The sequence below is a fragment of the Herpailurus yagouaroundi genome, unplaced genomic scaffold, assembly GCF_014898765.1.
Source record: "Herpailurus yagouaroundi ecotype Mexico unplaced genomic scaffold, PumYag 159, whole genome shotgun sequence".
Lineage (NCBI taxonomy): Eukaryota > Metazoa > Chordata > Mammalia > Carnivora > Felidae > Herpailurus > Herpailurus yagouaroundi.
The window spans coordinates 71,400,332-71,421,827 of NW_024412400.1; the positions used below are offsets into that span (position 1 = coordinate 71,400,332).

Below are 21,496 nucleotides of genomic sequence, written 5' to 3' on the forward strand. Positions count from 1 at the left end.
TTGTAAAAATCTTGGTATCTGACAGGACAAGTTGCCCACCTTGTTCTTTTATAATCAGAAGTGGATTTGCTATCCCTAGATGTTTGTACTTCCATATAAATTTTAGAATCAGCCTGTCAAGTCATACCTACCCCGCTTGAAATTTTTATTGAAGTTCTTGAAATTTTATTGGAATTTTATGAAATCCATTAATTAATTTATGGCAAATTTGCAACTTTATGTCATCGAGTCTTTCATTGAATATGATTAATCTCTACATTGATTTGTGTTCCCTAATATCTCCCAATAAAACTTCATAGATACTCCAAAGAGAACTTACACATAGCTCATTAGATTTATTCCTAAGTATTTTGATTTTTTAATGTTTAAATTATATTTTCAAAAACAAAATGAATAAATATAAATTATATTTTCTGCTTTTACAGGCATGTGGAAAAGCAAATATATCAACTTTTTTCAACTATACTAATTTTCTAATTAATTTTAATAATTTATCCATAGGTTCTTTTGCATTTTCTTCACAATCATATCATTAGTGAATAACACATTTTTGCTTCTTTTTTTATCAATAAATATACCATTCATTTATTTTTCTTGCCATATTATACAGCCAGTAAACCACAAATAAAACAGATAATAGTGAATATCTTTGCTTTGTTCCTGCTCATAAACATTTCACCATTAAGTATCAGGTTTACTATATTTCCTCTATTTCATCACATTAAGAATGTTTCTATTTCTGGGGCACCTGGGTGGTTCAGTCAGTTGAGCATCCAACTTCAGTTTAGGTCATGATCCTGCAGTTTGTGAGTTCAAGCCCCACACCCTGCTCACTGCTGTCAGTGCAGAGCCTGCTTTGGGTCCTCCATACCTACCTCCCGTGGCCCCTCCCTCACTTGCACTCTCTCAAAAATAAATAAACATTTAAAAAAATATTTTTATTTCTAATTTTGTAAAAGTTTTTATCATGAATGGATGTTAATTATTATCAAATATGTTTCTCTTCATATAATGGTAACCCTTTAATATGTTTATACATTACATTGATAATCAAATGATGACCAACATCATATTCCTGGGATAACCCCAAATTGAGAATGATGTGTTTTCACTTTTATGTATTGCTAGATTTAGTGAGCTAACTTGTTTTTTAAATGTTTGCATTTATGTTTATGAATGAAATTGGTCCATTACTCTCCTCTTTGTGTTGTATGATTTGCTTTTGGCATCAAAATTTGCTAACCTCATAAATAGGTTGGATAGCATTCCATCTTTTTCTATACTCCAGAATGATTTCCATTATGAGGATATTTAAATTTTATGATTCAATTTTTTAATGATTTAGAACTATTCAGATTTTCTAGTTATTTCTGAATCCATTTCAGTAAGTTCTATATTTAAAAGAATTTACTGTATATTTCAGTAAATTATGTATTTCAGAGTTTTCAAATGTCTTGCTATAAAGTTGTTTTAAATATCCTCTATTATCTTTCTAATCCATGTTGTATCTGTATTTATGGTTTTTTAATTATTAATATTTATTTGGCCCTTCTCTATTTTATTCTTGATCAGTCTTGTCAGAGGTTGTATATTTCATTAGTCTTTTCAAAAAATTAATTTTGAATTCATTGATCCTTTAATATAATTTATCTTCTATTATTTATTATTTCCTTCTTGCATTTTCTTTTAATATATTTTCTTAATTTTTTTATAACTCCCTAAATTAGATGTCTACCACATTAATTTTTAGGCTCCTTTCTTACCTAATACAAGCATTTAATGTATTGCTTATTTAATGTATGTATTTACATTTAATGTATTTAATGTATGTATTGCTTTAGTCACAACCCATTAGTTGCTCTGTAGTGTTTTGTTATGATTCAGTCCTAAATATGTCCTACTTTATCATGTTTTATTCTATGACCCATGAGTTCTTTGGAACTCTATTTTTATCTCCACGTATAGAGTCATTCTAGTTATTATTTGTTACTTATTTTTACCATTATTGCACTAGTGCCAAATAATGTAGTCAATGTAAAAAGCAGTACTTCTCAAAGACTCTTTAGGTTATCAGGTTACCCTACCTTAGCTGAATGATTCACATAATTTTCTTTCCTTCTATTTTTCACTAATGAGTTTTTAATCAATTCCAATATGCTAATAGATCAGGTAAAAAATAAAATTAAGTGGCTACAATATGATTAAAAATTAAGAATTAAAAATTAAGATACCACTGGGAAATTGTGTGATCTGGTAAGTTAAAGGTAGGACTAAAAAGAAATAACTCCTACTTTTATCTCCATCATTTTGCTTTCATCTTTTGTCTATTACTCATAAAATAATATTTCAAGACTTCCTGGCAAGTCCTGTGGATTAATAAGTTTACAATAACAGTAGGCTCATGGACAAAACCTCTCTTGTTAATGACTATATTAAATGTGACTACCATTTGTTCCCAAACTCAAAGCACATTTCTCCCAATGGAATGTACTTTAAAAGATTGGAAACAGAATTAAATTTATATGTGTGTATACACACACACACACACACACACACACACACACACACACACACCTATTAGCTCAAGGAAAAGAAAACATGAAGTCTGGAAGTAATAGAAAAAGAGGATATACATATGAAGAAGCACATCTCAAAAACATGGAAGGCTTTGATGGACAAAAGGCAGAAAAATGGCTGGGTTTTTTGTTTTGTTCTGTTTTCCTTTAAAGTTTACTTCTTTTTCTTTTTTTAATTTAAATTTTAGTGAGTTAACATACAGTGAAATATTGGTTTCAGGAGTAGAATTCAGTGATTCATCACTTACATACAATACCCAGTGCTCATCACAAGTGGCCTTCTTAGTACCCATCACCTGTCTAGCTCACCTCCCACCCACCTCCCTCTGTCAACACATAGTTTGTTCTCTATCATTAAGTCTCTTGTGGTTTATTCCCCTCTTTTCTCTCCCCCCCTTCCCATATGTTCATCTGTTTTGTTTCTTAAATTCTACATATGAGTGAAATCGTATGGCATTTGGCTTTCTCTGATTGACTTATTTCACTTAGCATAATGCATTCTAGCTTCATCCACCTCAATGACTGTTTTAATCAATGCCACTCCCAGCTCTGCCATATGAGATAACAATTTTTGTGTTCCTGGAACAGAAATATATAGCAACTCTGCTCATTTCAGCTCACCTGACCCTCAGCCATCCACTGCCCCATAGGTTCATCCCCAAAAGGATGTAACAGAAGACTCTTTTCCTTGAAGCCTGGAAATGAGAGCTCTTAGTGTCTCAAAAGTTTGAAGTCTTTCTGGAAGTAATACTAAATTTGTTGGTGGTAGAGTCCAATGGACACTGACAGAAAAAGGAAGACAGGAGCCTGCTCTAGCCATGTTTCCCTAATTTAGTTGGTTTCAATTGGTCATTTAGCTTCCTAATGCTGGCTACCTCACAATCTAAGCATATTGTAGCCATAACTAGCCCACATAAAAGGAATATATTTTGGGACCCTAATAAATCCAAGAGACTGAGCCTACAAAGATGAATGTGGTCTGGCTCTTACTGTTAAGCAGCTCAGTATTCGTTAGACCAGAAAGACATAAATGTAAATATTCAGTATGTTAAGTATTATGTATGAGTTTCTTAAGTATCCCCCAAGTAACTTCAGATACACATAATTGTTTACTTTTATTCATATCTTTCCCACACCCTGCAGGCCCCCTCACCTTTCACACATTCCGTACCCTTTGCAGATCTGTCTTCTTGCCCTCTCTGTTCCATCCAGCACCCTCACTGTCTTTTGTTTCTCTGATGAGAAAATCTCATTAAAATCCATGGTGTTACTTGTTCTGGAAACCAATGATGCTCAGATCTAAATTTTCATCTCCTCTGCCACTGCTTTTTTTTTTTTTTTTTTTTCCAATTCCTCTTTATCTAACTCCTGAAACACTGGGAGAGTTCCAGAATCAGCCTCTACCTCCAGACTTAAACTTTTCTAAATAATCAACCACACTAACTTGAGTGATCTTCCTAAAGTACAAATGAGATTATATCATTTCATTCTTTAAATTCTTTTAGTGGTTCTTCTGACTTAAGAAGACACACAAGATCCTTTACCTACAGCCCCTGCCTACCTAACCAGCTTGCTGCCTGCCATCCCCCACCCACCAGATCCTAGAATCCAACTATTCTCAACTACTCCTATTCTGTCACATTCTGCTAGATACTCTTCTCTTTCTAAATTGTTTGCTCATCAGAAACTCAGTTCAGTCTGCTATAGGACCCTTAACCATAGCCAATGAAATCAAGTTATGGCCTTCAACTGGCACACTTCTACACCACCTTCAAGCTTATAAATCATAGCCTAGTATCATTTATCTACCATCAATCTGCTGAATGCCCAGCTCAAGCAATACCCAACACAGTGATAGCCAATTTGCCTGAAACCATTACTCACCACCCCCCCCAAAAAATTTGCCAATCATTTCGATGAGTTTATCAAATTTAGCTACGTACCAAAAACTTAGTATGCTCAATGTAATCCTACATAGTTCTACAGGTTAGCAGACTGCCAATCTGTGCCATATGCTGATTTCTCCTCTTCAATTTTCCCCCAGCAGAAGGTCCCACCATTTTTACCCAGATGCCTCCCGTTGCAGTAACAGGACCAGAGCAGAGACAAATTAAACATTTTGTAAGATGATGTCATAAGGACAAAATAAAAACTTTTCAAATGAAACTTCAAAAAATCTTCAAAAAGCTGTTAAAATTCCTGTCCAAAATTAACTACCATAACCTTATAAATAGTTAAAAGAAATTTGGTTAATTGATAAAGTTAACAAATCAAAGTAGTCAATATGAAATTTGTCATAAGAATATCAATGATGCTAAAATGTTAGCAAAATGGCAATGACTCTAAAAAGGTTTTGAAAAAATTAATATAAACTGAGATTCTTCCAAATCAAATGCCAATTTTTGTTATATCTATTAGAAGAATATATTCACACACACAGTCAAGAAAGATATATCTATGAATATATTCATAAGAATATATTTATAAAAAGACTCAGTCTCCCTAGGAAGCTTAGCTTTAAAAAAAATCAAAGAGATCTTACAAAGCTGCTAAAAAGAATATATTCACAAGAAGAATTTACTTTTTGATTGAATATGTTCTTAAAATATCCATAACAAAAAGGTATCCATATTCATTTACCATACTTAAGATAATACTCCTTTAAAAAGTCTTTGTTAAGTGTGTAAATGTGATAAAGTAGGCAAACTATTCATTTAGCAAACTGATCCTTCAGTAGATTGGCTCTTGGTGAATGAGCTGTTCACTAACTGATCCTTTGGCAAATGGCTGCAGCACACTGACTTGCTTCTCTTCTGTATTCCTCTCAAATCAATTTCAGTGGTCTCTTACCCAGCCCCACAGGACATGCCTTACTCACTTTGTATCCCCAGAACTCAGCACCATATATTTCATCTGATGAGGACTTAAAAATATTGACAAACAAATGAATTAATAAATAATCTTTACCCTGCCTTAACCTGAATATTTTCTCCTGGCAAGCTAACTATCAGGAGAATCTGAATTTAAATAGGGAAGGCTAGGGAGAAAAATCTTACACATTTTACTCTTTATATCCATGTTTGTATATAGATAGTCCTGTAAATAATTTGCTTATGAACTATAGCCTCAGTGCTAATATCAAACTTTAAGAAACTATCCAAATATGGAGTTTGAAATAAAATTATATTGTGCTGACTACTGTTGGGGGGGGGGGGGGAAGGAAGCTTTATTGGATAATTGATAATCCTTTTTTATGCAAGATATTTTATTATACTTGGATTTGCCTTGTAGATTTATTATGAGACTTTTATTGTACTTGGATTTGCCTTGTACCTTTATTAATAACACCCATTCACCAAAAAGATTTGGACAGAATGCCCCCTTCACACGTAGTAAAAACTATACATTATCTACTATTTGTTCTGTCAACATCTATAAATGTTGACTTATATCCACTATATTGATTCATAGTTCATCCTGAAGCCACGACTGCCTCAACAGAGCTCAAATGTACTGCTTTTCCAGAACACACCAAGGCTAGATCTGCACCAAGCTTAGAAATCCAAATTCCTGGAGCACCTGGATGGCTCAGTTGGTTAAGTATCCAACTCTTCATTTTGGCTTAGGTCATGATCTCATGGTTTGTAGTTTCAAGCCCCACATCAGGCTCTGCACTGACAGTGTGGGGCCTGCTTGGGCTTCTCTCTCTCTCCCTCTCTCTCTGCCCCACCTCCACTAATGCACTTGCTCCCTCACTCTCTCTCTCAAAATTAAACATTAAAAAAAATTTTTTTTAAGAAATCCAAGTTCCTGCTCTATACCTACTGTTGTTGGACATCGCACATGTTCAAAACTGAATTTGTAGTCCTGCTCCATACTGATTCTTCCTCCCAAGACTGTACTTCATTGAACTGTACTGGCCTTCATTCCCTTATTTCTCCTCTGCCCCCTTTCAGGTAGATTCATAGAGAATAAATGCAAAGAACCAAAGGGAGATGAAATACCAGCTCTGTTAGTGCTGGCACAGTAATTTCCAAAGTACAAGCTTTCCTGGTATGAAGCCAGAAACATAGCACTGAAGACAGCTTGGCATGAAAGAGCCCACCTAACTGACCACTTGGTTTCGGCTATGGATACTGCCCTCCCCCACTGGGGCTTACTACCTGGAGATAGGAAAGTCAAGGCACCCCAGGCGTAAACACAGACAAGTCCAAAAGGATTTTTAAAAAATTGTGCCATACATGAACAATGACATTCAAAGTCACCCAAAAGATAGACCTGGCCCATGACTGTCATGCTCTGGTCCATCTCATCAGTCAGATTAGTCACTCCTCACCTGAGCTCAGGACACTATGCTTGTGGGAGAATCTGTGATGCACCCTCAGCCTCTCCCTTCTTAGCCAGGGCAGCAAAAGTCCCTTCTTTGGGACCCTGAAGAGTAAGAACAGAAGAATCCCAGTTTTAACATGTTCTACCAATCCCCGGTGATCCAAGCCAAGTACTTGGGCCTAAATCTAATCTACATCCTTCCTCTGACTTCCTCATCATCCTCTACATCCTATCAATCATCAAACCCTAAAGTTTTACCTCTACATATTTCTCCATACATCCTTTTCTCTCCATCTATCCTACTTCAATCCTATATCCAGGCCTTATCACCCTTTGCCAACACTACAGTAACAATTTCCTAGTTCTTTCTGATTTGTTTTGTTCTATTTCTAATCTAATCTCCACACTGTAGCCAAAGTGATCATTCTGAAACTCAATTTTGATTATGTCACTTTTTGACTGCTTCCCGTTAACTACAGGATAAAGGCCAAGCTCTTTAGAAGGATTTACAAAACACTTCATGACCTAGTGCCTTTCCAAACTCACCTGCCCCATATCCCCTGTCCCACACTCATGTAATAGTAAAATGCTTGTAGTTTTTGACAGTCGCCTTGCAGTTCCAAATCTTCATCCCTTCCTTCATGTGATTCCTTCTGTTTGAAATACCCTAGAGTCCCTGTCTTATTTGGTTAACTCTGATTCAATCTTGAAGATTCTGCTTAAGACATTACCTCCAGGAAGCCTTCCCTAACCTTAACGCCTATTGCTTCCTGTCCTGCTCCCTCCAGGCTAGAGAACTTACTTCCCTTCTGTACTCACTCTGTGAATCGCTCCATCATTGAATTCACTACCCTTTGTTGATATTTATTTTCATGCCTTTCTTGGGCAGGGGCCATATCCCCAGGAAATAGAGACTTCCAGCACTTGAGATAAATTTGTGGACTTAAACTGAATTCCTTGTTTTTCCAAATTATTCATTCCTTAATTTATCCAGGAATTCAATAATAATTTACTGATAAATTTCATGAGTATGTCCCACTTGACTCATCCACTTTCTTTTGGCTGAGTAATATCCTAATTTCCCAAATACCTTTGGCCTATGTGGAAACCAACCATTTTCCATCTTTAGAAATTCCAAAGCATATGAAGATCATTTGTCACCCACTTCCAAACTGTGATTTGTTTTTAAATTACTCATTTGAATCACTTTTATATGTTTCTTGTTCTGGTGACATAACTGACTGATTACACTGCATCTTTCACAGATATGGGCTGACATAAGTGATGTGGAGTGACAGCCTAATCCTCTGGAACCATCAGACTACTGCTTTCTCTTTGCTGGCTTCCCTCTGCAGGAAATGCAAATTGTAAAGGCAGCCATCAGAATTAAATACATTTTGATAAATAATAGCTTAGTAACATCACATTACTTTTACAACAGGTCTGTTTTTTAAGTTTATTTATTTATTTTGAGAGAGAGAGAGAGAGCACAAGCAGGGGAGGGGCAGAGAGAGAATCCCAAGCAGTTTCGGTGGCAGCACCACAGAGCCTCATGCGGGGCTCAAACTCACAAACTGTGAGATCATGACCTGAGCCAAAATCAAGAGTCAGATGCTTAACCAACTGAGCTGCCCATGTGCTCCTATAACAGGTCTTTGAAGCCACTCAGTTTCTTCCTGCTTACTATTGGCTTTAGCTGCTAATGGGAAAAGATTTTTTTTTAATCAAGTTAATAAAGAGTCAAGTTTAAAGAGCTTTTATATAAATCTTATATTTTCCAAAGGAAATCTCAGGAAACAAATGGAGAAACTTAGAAGGTGGGCAGTGGACAGTCTATGGAAGTCTAAGCACAGCAGCTAGTCTGGGGGCACTAGACTTGGGAACTGGAGAATAATGAAAGATATGAACTCTCAGGGTTTCTGGCGATGATGATAATGAGCAGCCCAGAGTGAGGGAGGGTGGAGGGGAGCCAAGAAGGACAAGACCACAGAAATATGGCTTCTATTTAGCTATGATTCTCCTACTACAATGGGCCCACTCTTTAAGGAAAGATTAAGATTTGTATAAACTACTTCATGAAAAGAACTTTAATAATAAGCTAATTGGTTAATTTCATACTCCAATAACTAAATTAATAAATACTCTACCCTAAAACCTTCTGGAAATATATTAAGCTAATACACTTTTTCACACTTCCACAGAGAATCAAAATATCTAACAACCAGTCCAGAATGAACTAGCCAACCAAAAAGGATGCCAGGCATCAATATCAGTAAGGCCATCCTGGAGCACAAACCTAAATAGAAGCCCTGAATGTATACACAATTGTACAAGTAACAGGCATCTCTTCCTTGCCCTGCAAAGTTCCATTCCGGATTTCACTTTGGTTTCTTTTCCAAGCAACAAGAATGACTAGTGATAAAAATTTTTAAGGAAAATCTGAAGTTATTCTTGTGTATATTGGCTTTTTTGCCTGAAGCTAAAAAAAAAAAAAAAAAAAAAAACAGCTCTAAGAGTTTCTGTCTCCATTTTCAGCTTTCTATTTGAAAGACCCTAAAGGCCAACAACAATACCCCTACTCCTGGACCCCTGCAATCCAAAACTTGCTTCTCAGAATAGAAACTAAAGGAAGTCCTGAGCTGCTCCTTCCCCAGTCACCTGCTTTACCAAATCCTACACTTCTCACATATCTCTCCAAGCATCCAGCACCCCAGCAATTTCTTCTTTTTTGTCTTCTCTTCCAGATCTTCTTTCAAATCCAGTCTTCTGCTCATAAGCTTTCTACATTATTCATTTCCCTGCCATTCTGTCCTTTAGAAATTCCTTGGAAGATTGTAGCAATTTTAGGATACTTTGATGCACCTGTCACGGAACTATAGCTTCCCACCCCATTTTCCAGTGGGAGCACTTGTTAAATGCTTCACGTCAGTCATTGTCTTGGATGATTTACTTATGTCATTTCATTTAAACATTACAATGCAGTTAAACATTATTCCCACTATGCAGGAAACTGGGAATCAGAAAGGATGAGGAACTTGCATTGATCACACAGGTAGTCAGCAGGGAAATCAGATTTTGAACACAGGAGCCAGTTTGGTCCAGTCTCATGTCCCGTCTTACTCTATGTTTCTGCTGTAAAAATTTTTAAAGAATACTAATAAAAGTAGTCAAAGTTATGCAGTCTGGCCCTTGACTGACATTTTTCAAAACTCACTCAAGTGTTTACATCTATGAGAAAAAAGACTGGGTCACTACTCCACATTTTCATACTGCTTATAAATCTCAAGCCAACAGCGCCCTAAGCTACCCTAAACTTGAGAAAAATGTTAACCAAAATAATTTTTGTCTATTACTACTGAAGGGAAATAAGGTATTAAGTTGATAGATTTCTGAGGTATACTGCCATTTATTTGAATTAATGCTCCATTAGGTATTCAGAGAGTATAAAACGATCAATAACGATCAGCTGGAGGTTAAATGGCAAATCCAAAAGCATTCTTTTAAGAGTTGAAGGAAGTTCTTTCTTTCTTCAGATTTAAGAGGAGGAAAAAGGTGCTTACAACCAGACATGGGCCCCAAGAAAAGAAGGGGGACTTGTTTCTGCTCAAGGTTGGTGCATGTGTGTGTTGGGAGATAGTTGTCACATGGTGGGATCCAATTGCATTCAGGTAGGTTTAGAGGGCTCCTCTGAAAAGGAAGGAAAGCATGGGCAGAAACTTACCCACTCTCTAGGAGTGTGCTGATTAACTGTGAACTTCATGTAAGACTGTATTATTTTCAACCTCAGAAATATTTACCAAAAAATCAGGGACCACGACCTCCTGGACAAAAGGAAAACTGTCACAGCACTGAAAGCAGGAGAGGACCGGGCCATTCTCCTGGGACTGGCCATGATGGTCTGCTCCATCATGATGTACTTTCTGCTGGGAATCACACTCCTGCGCTCATACATGCAGAGGTAATGCCATTGGGTGGTTGGGACACGGTCGTTCGTCTTCTCCTTCTCCTTCCTCTCCCATAGCTTATCAACCCTAAAGTCCTCTTCCTCACCTCCTTTCCCAATAATAACTATTAGCAGTGACTGGCATGTAATATTTTTAATAATGCTACCGAATAATAATGATAAAAATAGTACTACCTACTATATGCAGGAACTTCCCTTCCCATACATGACTTGCTTAACGCTCACACATATGTTATAAAGGCAGTATGACACGAATATGCTCCTTATAAGAATGGCAAAACTGAGGCTCAAGATAAATCTAATTTGCCTGATATCACACAACTCTAGCATATGGCAGAGGTAAGATTCAAACCCCCATCCCACTAATCCCAGAGTCCCTATTCTTGCCTCTTCACACCTCTGTTCTCCACCATCATTCTTTTCCAGCCCACACCCCTCTTCATCACCCCACATGTCAGTGGTTCTCAACTGCACATTTAAACTTCCTGAGAAACTTTAAAAAATACTGATGCTCAGTCACCCCTCCCCCATCCTCCCAGAAGGTCAGATTTAATGGCATATAGTAGGACCCAGTCACCAACATCTTTCAAAGTTCCCCCAGGCAATCCTAACGTGCTGTCAAGGCTGAGAAATACTGCTATGCATCAACTTTTAACAGTAGCAGATTTTGAACTCCTTTCATTTTAATATTTGCCCTAGGTTTACTGAATAGATAGGGAGGCAATTAAATACTGAGACAGCAAGTGTATTCCCCCTGAGTAAGCCACATGATAAATCCCCACAGCCTCTCTAGCTAACTGTTGTCCATACATTGGACACTTTGAGCACAGGGGAGACCAGCATTGCTGTAACTAATGGGGAAAGTCTCACAGTGGTTTGGCTCAAAGGAATGAGGCCCTTTCAAATGAAAAATTGAGATTTTGATCTGAAAGAGAATCAAACCATTTTGTGGCATTCATTTATCCACCTAAATTAATACTTTCATTTTAGAAGCAAAATCTAGCTGAAAGACAGTAATTTGCTAAAATTAAGGCATCATCTTTCCCATTTGTGGCTGCTCTGCTCTGTGTCTCTGATGCCTTCAGCTGTGCTCCTTCTCAATGAAAGCGCTGATGCCTCAGGCCTGAGTGTTCACTGTTTCCAAAACCGCTTTCAGATCTTCACATCTGTGCTTAGAACCATCTAAGACTTTTTTTTCCCCTTTGTATAAGCAAAATCTGACCATCCATATCCTAGGAAAATACAATTTGCCACGCCAGAGGGGGTCAGGGCCAGTAACCTGCCTCTGGCATAAAGCTGGACATGAAAAGGGAAGTCAACACATGTCCAGCAAAAGGAAAGGGTATTCATCTGTGAAGAAAATGTGCTGTTTTCCGATCACAATGGTAATCAGCTTATACCCAGAGGCAAAACTTTGATTGCTTGTGTGTCTCTTCTTAATCACAAATGTTACCCTTGATCATAAAATTACATGTATTTTAGAAGGAAAATGGCCAGTGGGCAGCTGGAGGTTTGTTTACTTTTTCTTTTTTGATCTTTCTAATAGAGGTTCCCAGGACACTGACATGAACCCATTATCTCCATGGAAGGGCCTCTCTTCCACTGTGTTCAAAGGGTGTCAGCGCAGTACCACGGAATAAGCCTGGGCCTTAGAGAAATGCCGGACTGGGTAGAGTCGCCATTTCCATCACTTTACTAGCTGTGTGCCCTTGAATGTTTCCTGATTTCTCTGACTCTCAGTAAACTCACCTTAAAAAAATTCAATACCCAACCTATAAAGTTTTGGAAATGTATACAAAACACCAGTTAGGGTGAAGACAGATGCTACAAGTGATCGGTTTTGGTACAATGAAAGGGTGGAGTTATCTTTTCTCCCTTATTAGAAAGACCATACAAAGAAATGTATCACTGACCTCGTATCTATCAAGTTAGATGTCAAGTCTGCCCACCCCTCTGCCATCTTCCCTCCGCTTCTCTCTTACACCTCTGCTACCTACAAACTAGGCAGACACTGCAGAGGTGAGGACTGGAGTGTGACGGCTGACAAGATAGGAATGCAGGATGATTACAGGTGTGATATAAAAGATGCCTTATGCTTACCAGCGAATTTGATAAAAAAGTAAAAATCTAACTTAAATCAAGCATTGGATATTATAGTACATCTGATAGAAGTCACTGGAAGTTTTCAGGTGCCAGGCAGTTTATCCATCTTTATATTGTACTTTGCCTAAAGCTGCTCAATTCAAAGGCATAAACTCTAACAAATAGATTGTACGATAGATTTGGATTCTTCAGGTTAAGGAGCTAACAGATGATCCCCTCTGATTATGCCTTCCTCGCCCTTAGTGTCTGGGCCTATGTTTATTCTCCCCTCTCTCTGTAGCGTGTGGACTGAGGAGTCTCAATGCACCTTGGTGAATGCGTCCATCACAGAAACATTTAACTGCTCCTTCAGCTGTGGTCCAGACTGCTGGAAACTCTCTCAGTACCCCTGCCTCCAGGTGTACGTTAACCTGACTTCTTCTGGTGAAAAGCTCCTTCTCTACCACACCGAAGAGACCATGAAAATCAATCAGAAGGTAGGAGCTTGGCACACACACACACACACACACACACACACGCACACACACACTGCATTTCGGTCACCCCCACAGAGCTCCTGCACTCGGCCCTCTGAAGTCCTCCCATGCCGGCATTTCAAAGGAAAATACCACTGGAAAGTGGGCCCTGCCTCATCCATTCACAGAACTATGTGACTCTTGCCTGGGAGACATTTATTTTCTGTGCATGTTGTGGACAGATCATTCCCCCATTTTGTGGTAGTGTGGATTTACCCTTTACTTTCATCTAGGAGAGTAAACATTCTATCATTTCTACACAAATAGACTAGGTCGTTCAAAGCAAATATGCAGCTTAGTCCAAGTGGTACAAGCCAAAACAAAAACAAAAAAACAAAAAAACAAAAAAGAGGTATTCGTCATATACCTGAGAGCACTAGGGTAAAATTGCCTTTTGCTTGCCACAGGGACATAACTTAATCCCTCAGAGCTTCAGCTTCCTTTTCTCTAAAAGGAGAAACATAACAATGGCCATCTTGCAAAGTCATTTGGAGAATCAGAGCTGTGTATGTAAAGTGTGGAGCAGACCATGGTGCTTGGCACAGGGGAGACCTTCAATCCATGGTCACGGTGTGTGTGTCTGTGTTTCTCTCCTCATATGCACTAAGTTCAGAGAGGCTGAATTTTCTAGCGCCGATATATTCAACTCCACAAGGTAGATGGACAACAAAAGTGTATTGTGTGAAAGCTGTACAGAACACTTGCATTTCTAAGGTCTGAGATGATGAGTAACGTGTCAGCAGGACCAACCTGCTATTATCAATGTTAAGTTAAATATATTGAGTATAGGATTTATGGTAGCAATTTAGATATGCCAAGACCACCTGATGTCACTCTCCAGTAGGATAACTGGCTCTCATTACTAGGATACAAGCCTCATGAACCGTACTGATTCTGTAAAAACTTTTATCCATCACAATTATCAGCACCTAAATGATACAGGTTATATGTATTGAAAAAAATGCAGTAGTTTGGAAATTAGACACTAGAACATAGGACCTGTTTTGTGTTATATGGACACAAAGTAAGAAAATCCACCTTGCATTTTGGCCACAATAACTTGAAAGAATCCTTGCAGATATCTCTGAGGACTGAACATAATGAATATTTCAGAGACCATCGTTTGAAAACGTCTGCTCTGATTTCCTTTCGTTTGTGGCAGCTACAAGTAATACCAATCCTAACCCTGTTCTGCAAATACATAAAGCTTGGCTCTTGCACAAGTGTTTGTTTCTCAAGATCTTCCCTCAAGTCAGATCTTTAAATCAAAACTGACCTGTAATGGCAAATGCCTATAAAACTCTCAGATCTCTGTGGAACTGGAAATTGGCCAAAGTTGAAGAGGCATCAAAAAGTAGGACAAATTTCCCTTTCCTCATTTTGACATTTTATCACTACAGCCCTGTGAATTCATTATTTAGGCTATAAACAGGGAGTGAACCTACCATAGAAAGTCTCAGTTAAAAATTTAGGACCAGTATGTGTCTGTTGTCAGCATGATACTAGGTCATTGTTTGGTTTATTTGCCCCATTACCTTGTTTTTAACCATGGATTATAACATACAGAAACATGCAAGAAATCAAAGAGTGCAGCTCAAGTATTTATCACAGAGACTACCACGAGGGTAAAGAAATAAAACATTTCCTGCACCGCAAAAATACCCCTCACGCACCCTCTCAATAATAGTAATATCTCTTGCCAAAGATAACAACCATCCTGACAATACGGTAATTACTTTTTTTAATTTTTCTTTGTAGTGTCAGCACCTAAGCCTATATCCTGAAACATTATCTTTTAGTTTTGCCTGGTTTTTAAACCTGATATAAATGGAATTATACAGAATATTTCCCTTTGTGTCTGACTTCTTTCACATAATACCTAGGTTTGTTAGAGCCATTCCACTTGGTGAAAGTTCATTCATTTCCATTACGGTATCATATCCCACTGTATGACCATGCCACTTTATTTATCCATTCTACTGTTGATGGACATTTTGAGTCCTGTACAGTTTGGGGCTATTACAAATAATTCTGCCATGAATATTTTTGTATATGTCTCTTGGTGCACAAGCATGCACATTTCTGTCAGATATAAACCTGGGAATGAAATATCTAGATCAGAGGGTACACACATCTGAAACTTTAGTAGATAATATCAAATGGTTTTCCAAAGTGCCTGCCCAGCTACACTCCCACCAACTCTAAAGATATGAGAGTTTTTATTGTTTCAAATCCTTACTGACATCGCTATCATATGCAATTTTAACTTTAGCTAATGTACTGATATTTCTTTGGGATTCTGATGACTAATATTGTCACATTCCTTTTCATTTATTTATTGGCCATTTGGATGTTCTCTTTTGTACAATGTCTGTTGAAGTCCCTTGTCCATTTTTCTATCAGATTATTTCTTCTTCATATTCATTGTAGGAATTCTCTATAACTAGATATGAACCTCTGTTGGTTACATGCATTGTAAATAACTTCTCTCATTCTGTGGCCTTTTCAATTTCTTCATGATGTATTTGAATGAAAGAGCTTTCTAATTTCAGAATAGACAAATTTTTTTGTCAGTCTGTTTTTGCTGTTGTGGTGGTTGTTGTTTTGGTGTTTGGGTTTGGGGGGGGGGGTTTGGTTTGTTTTGTTTTTCTGGTATTTTTTTGTTTAAGAGTCTTTACCTATCCTGAGTTCATGAACTCACTCTCCTAAATTATCTTTGAGAAATGTCATTATTTCTCCTTTCACATTTAGAATACGATCTGCCTGGAACTGATTTTTATGAAAGTGGTTTCTTTCCACTGCCCCCACCCCACACACACCCCCACCCTCCAGCCACCACCTCCCACCACCACACCCGCCACTCCCCACACACCCTCACCCCCTGGCTTCCCAAGACTTTATTTAAATTCAAGTTGGTTAGCATAGAGTATAGTATTGGTTTCAGGAGTAGAATTTAGTGATTCATCACTTACATGTAACACCAAGTACTCATCACAAGTGCCCTCCTTAATGCTTATCACCCATTTAGAACCATCCTCCACCCACCTTCCCTCCAGCCTGGTTTCTGGGTTTCTCTTTTTTTCTCATGTGGATAGCCATTTGACCAAGTCAATTTATGAAAAGACCACATTTTCCTCACTGGATTATTTTATAATCTCATTCCCCCCTTTTTTTCTTTTGTATTTTATCTTTTGTATTAGTATTCTTTTAGGATTTAGCCTACAGATTACAACTTGTGATCTTGACTAAGGACATTAAAACATCTTAACTCCTACTTACTATCTTCCCAAGGTATATATTATTATTTTATTCTATATATACTTTCTTTTCTTAATGTTTATTTATTTTTGAGAGCGAGAGAGACAGCACAAGCGGGGGAGGAGCAGAGAGAAAGGGTGACACAGAATCCAAAACAGGCTCCAGGCTCTGCGCTGTCAGCACAGAGCCCGACATGGGGCTCGAACTCACAGACCACGAGATCATGACCTGAGCCGAAGTCAGACGCTCAACCGACTGAGCCACCCAGGCGCCCCTTCTATATATACACTTTAAATTCATGCAGACATTATTATTGTTTTTGTAGGTGGTAGATATTCATTTAGATGTGTCCTCATGATTCTCTATTTTTATTATCATTCATTCTTTCCTTTATCTCTGTTTTTCCATCTAGGATCATTTTTCTACTACATAAAGAATACTCTTTAGTATTTGCTTAGTGCAGTATCTGCTCTAACAAATTATCTCAGCTTTCATTTGTTTGAAAATATTTTTATTTCATTTTTATTCTTGAAGGATACATTCACTGAGCCTAAAATCTGAACTTGGCTGTTATTTTGTTTCTGCACATCAGAAACATTCCATTGTCTTCTGGTAAGCTTTATTGCTATTTAGAAATCAACTCTCAGTCTAATTGCTGCTTCTTTGAAGCTAATCTTGGTTTATTTTACAGATCATTTTATTTGGTTTTCTATAGTTTAACTCTTAAGTGGCAGAGAGTGCATTTATTTTTATTTAGCCTGCTTACTGCTTCCCAGGGCTTCTTTTGCTGTTCCTTGATGTTTTTCCTCAATTTCAGAAAGTTCTCAGTCAGTATTTCATCAAATATTCTCTACTTTGATTCGCTCCTGTTTCTCCTTTTGGCACTCATACTGGCCATATCTCTCTTTTTTGTAGCTATCCTCTGTTTAATCTCTCAGTGCTTCATCCCCAATACTGACCTATCTTCTAATTTGTAATTCATTCCTCAGCTTTGACAAACCTACTGTTAAACCTACCCATTGGGTTCTTAGTTTCTCGTATTGTATTTTTCATTTTGGGAATATCCATTTGAGTCTGTTTTATCATTTCTAGTTTTATGAAATATCTCATGCTTGTCTTTTAAATCCCTCAACATTAAAAGTAAAATTATAGTTATTTTAAAGTTTATCTTGATGACTTTAATATCCAGAGACACTAATGTGTTATTTTCTTTTCTTCTCTTGTATGTTTTCATGTTTGTCTTGTAATATCTGGTTATTTCTTATCAGGTGTCACATTTGCAAAATTATTTATAAAAATAATTTTAAGCCTGGGATGATGTCATGATGTCATCTTTTCCAAATAGTATTTCTATTTGTTTCTGCCAGGTTCCTGAATGTATGAGCCATACGTGATCATGTCATTCTGACTTCATAAACTGAGATATACAAGTCTGAATTGAAGTCTTTTGGAGATATATTTCAGGTTGCCATTATTCCTAGAATGCAGTCCCTTCAAGGTCCCAATACAGTGAATGTGGGGGGGGGGGGTCATTGGGGCCCCTACCTGATAGATCTTCAATGATGGTTCCTGCCCCTACCTCTGCAAGGCTGTCAAAAATTCTGTTCGGCTTTCTAGGCTTTCAGTCCCCTTCTAGAATCAGCACATACTCCCAAGGGAAAGGTGGCACCAAAGGTGGCTCACCTTTCTGGCCCCACAGCTCTTCACACTCTGGACAGCTGTCCTCTGCCTTTAATCAGAAGCATATTTGGGGGGCACCTGAGTTAAGTCAATCAATTAAGCATCCGACTTTGACTCAGGTCATGATGTCTCAATTTGTGAGTTCAAACCCCACGTAGGGCTCTCTGCTGACAACTCAGAGCCTGGAGCCTGCTTCAGATTCTATGTCTCCCTCTCTTTCTGCCTCTCCCCTGCTCGCACTCTGTCTCTGTCTCTGTCTCTGTCTCTCTCTCAAAAATTAATAAACATTTAGAAAAAAAACAAGTATATATATTGAAAATACAGTTACCTCCACATCAGAAGGTCATTAAACCACAATCTTCATGCAACATGGGAAGTATTTCAGGATTTCCTATAGAAAACATAAAAATATTCTCTATGTGGAGCTCTCCTTCCTATTACCCTCCCACAAGCTTACAGTCTGCCCCAGAGTTGCCAAGAAATGGGCATTGTTTTATTGAGATACATAAGGCACCACTGACCATGTTTGATCTGAGAAAACAGGAGGCAAAAGGATATCAGTCAGGCTGTCTGTATCTTTGTAGAAAATATCCAAAAGAATTTTATTTTTAAATTTTCAATATTCTTTTTTTTTTTAAGCCTTTAAACCCAGTGCCCAGCCTCTTGTCAATATTACAGTTGGAGCTGCTTAAGCTGATAAGCTGGCATGCTCTTGTAGAGCAATTGGCTGACTGTTCCTGTTTGCTGCAAGTGGGCTCAAGGGCCCCTGCCTCTCAAGGCCGCAAGGCCATCAGAGGAATCACAAACAGTGGCTGACGATTAATTCACTATGGTTGTTAAATTCCTCAATGCTGATCTCCTTTGGAAGTTTAAAACCTATTCTGCCCACCAGGGATTCTCAAAACATGACTCTGTAGTTTGAGAGTGGATTTAAAATGAAATTTCGTATAAAGCAAGAAAACATATCCATTAAAGGGGTTCTGAACTCAATGCCAATGTGTCTGGGGCGGGAAGAGATGGTGTTTCCCACACCATCAAGTAATCCTCCAAAACCAGCTGAGTGTCCTACAATTCAACTCAAATCTGACACTATCTATCCAGAGATAGCATTAGATTCCTTACATTAAGAGCCTGTTCCAAAAGACTGCCCTCACCTCGAGTTCAGATGCCAGTCACAAGCCCAGGTTGTCAGAGATTCCAGCAACCCCTTCCTTAAGTTCAATTAATTTGCTAGAGTAGCTCACAGATGCAGAGACACATTTTGCTTATTCGATTCCCAGGTTGTTTTAAAATTATAGAACTCAAGAACATCCAGATGCAAGAGACATATAGGGCAAAGTATGGGGAAGGGCACAGAGCTGCTCCAAGCATGCCATTCTCCCCAAATCTCCATGTGTTCACCAACCTGAAAGCTCTCCTAACCCTGTCCTTTGGGTTTTTATGGAGGCTTCATTATCTAGGCATGATTAATTAATCCATCAGCCATTGGCAGTTGATTCACTCTCCAGCCCTTCTCCCAGGAGGTCAGGGGGGTAAGAATGAACATTCTAATATTCTAATCACATAGGTGGTTCTCCTGGCAGCCAGCCCCAGTTCATAAGTGTGGTCCCAAAGTCACCTTATTAATCTAACAAAAGACGCCTTTATAGCTCTTATCACTTAGGAAATTCCAAGGGTTTTAGGAGCTCTGTTCCAGAAACAGGAACAAAGAACAAATATTTATTTCTTATTATAAATCGCAATATCACATCCATTCTTTGGTTATGTGGGATAGTACCATATTATATTATATTTTATGTACAATTGTCATAGGGAAGACAGCTATTATTGATGTAAAAAGTTCTATAAACTAATCAATTATTTGCAACTCCAAACTCACCATTGTCCCTCACTTTGTCACCCATTTTGAAGACTTTGGGGTTTACAAAATGCAGAGAATATACGTATCTAGACAGGGATTTCTCAACCTCAGCACTATCGATATTTGGGGATGTGGGGGCACAGGGGATAATTCTTTGGTTGTTCTGTGAGGGTGGCTTCTGTCCTGTTCAATGTAAGATACCTGGTCTCTTATCTAGATGCCCCCTAGATGTCTAGCATCCTCCCCTCTCCAATTGTGACAACTAAAAATGTCTCCAGACAGTGGCAGAACAAGACTTTATGTAGCTTTGAATTTAGATGCTGTAAGATCCCAAAATCCTAAGCAAAGTTTGGAAGCACTGAAGTCCTCTACATTGTATTGGTAGGGTAAGGGTAAAAGGGAAGAAACACGAGTGAAGTTGAAAATCTAGACAGGAAAGAAAAGAATCCGATATTTGTCAAATGTCTGCCATATATAGTGTCCCCAGCACTATGCTAAGAACTTTACAAAAATCATCTCATTTAATCCTGACTAAAACCATACTCCTAAAACAACAGTCAAATTTTATCAAGAGTTTACAATGTTCCAGGCACTGTATCATATTAAATATTTTATATGAACTCACTTATTTTTTTTTTTTACATTTATTTTATTTTTGAGACAGAGAGAGACAGAGCATGAACGGGGGAGGGCCAGAGAGAGAGGGAGACACAGAATCTGAAACAGGCTCCAGGCTCCCGACGCGGGGCTCCAACTCACGGACCGTGAGATCATGACCTGAGATCATGACCTGAGCCAAAGTCGGACGCTTAACCAACTGAGCCACCCAGGCACCCCTGAACTCACTTATTTAATTACAGCAGCAACCCCACATTTTAGGTACCACTATTACCTCCACTTTTTTCAGTAATGGAACTGAGCTCAGAAAGTGAAATAATTTTCCTAAAGTCACACATTCGCTAATTAAGTCTGAATAAAACTCGAAGTCTCTTCATCTCATCCTACTGTTAAAGAGGAAAACATGAGAGAATCCCCTTGAGAGGATGAAAAAATCTAATTCTATGAAATATTTATCCTCTGATAATACGTTTTAGTGCACAGGTGAGAATCCATGCCATTCCATCATATCCCAAGAGCTGCTTAGAATCAAAAGGCCATCGCACACAGAATAGAATTATCTGTGATCCATGGGGAAGGTCAGGGCTGTGTA

At 38.1% G+C, this 21,496-nt stretch overlaps 1 protein-coding gene across 1 annotated transcript in view; it reads left to right on the forward strand.

Annotated features, from left to right (window-relative positions):
• The window catches only part of KCNMB2 (potassium calcium-activated channel subfamily M regulatory beta subunit 2), a 239,503-nt gene that overhangs the window by 209,262 nt on the left and 8,745 nt on the right, over nt 1-21,496 (forward strand). Inside the window, exons 3-4 of the mRNA XM_040480803.1 lie at nt 10,693-10,863; nt 13,253-13,448. Of these exons, the coding sequence (XP_040336737.1) occupies nt 10,693-10,863; nt 13,253-13,448 (367 nt within the window). The remainder of the gene's footprint in view (nt 1-10,692; nt 10,864-13,252; nt 13,449-21,496) is intronic.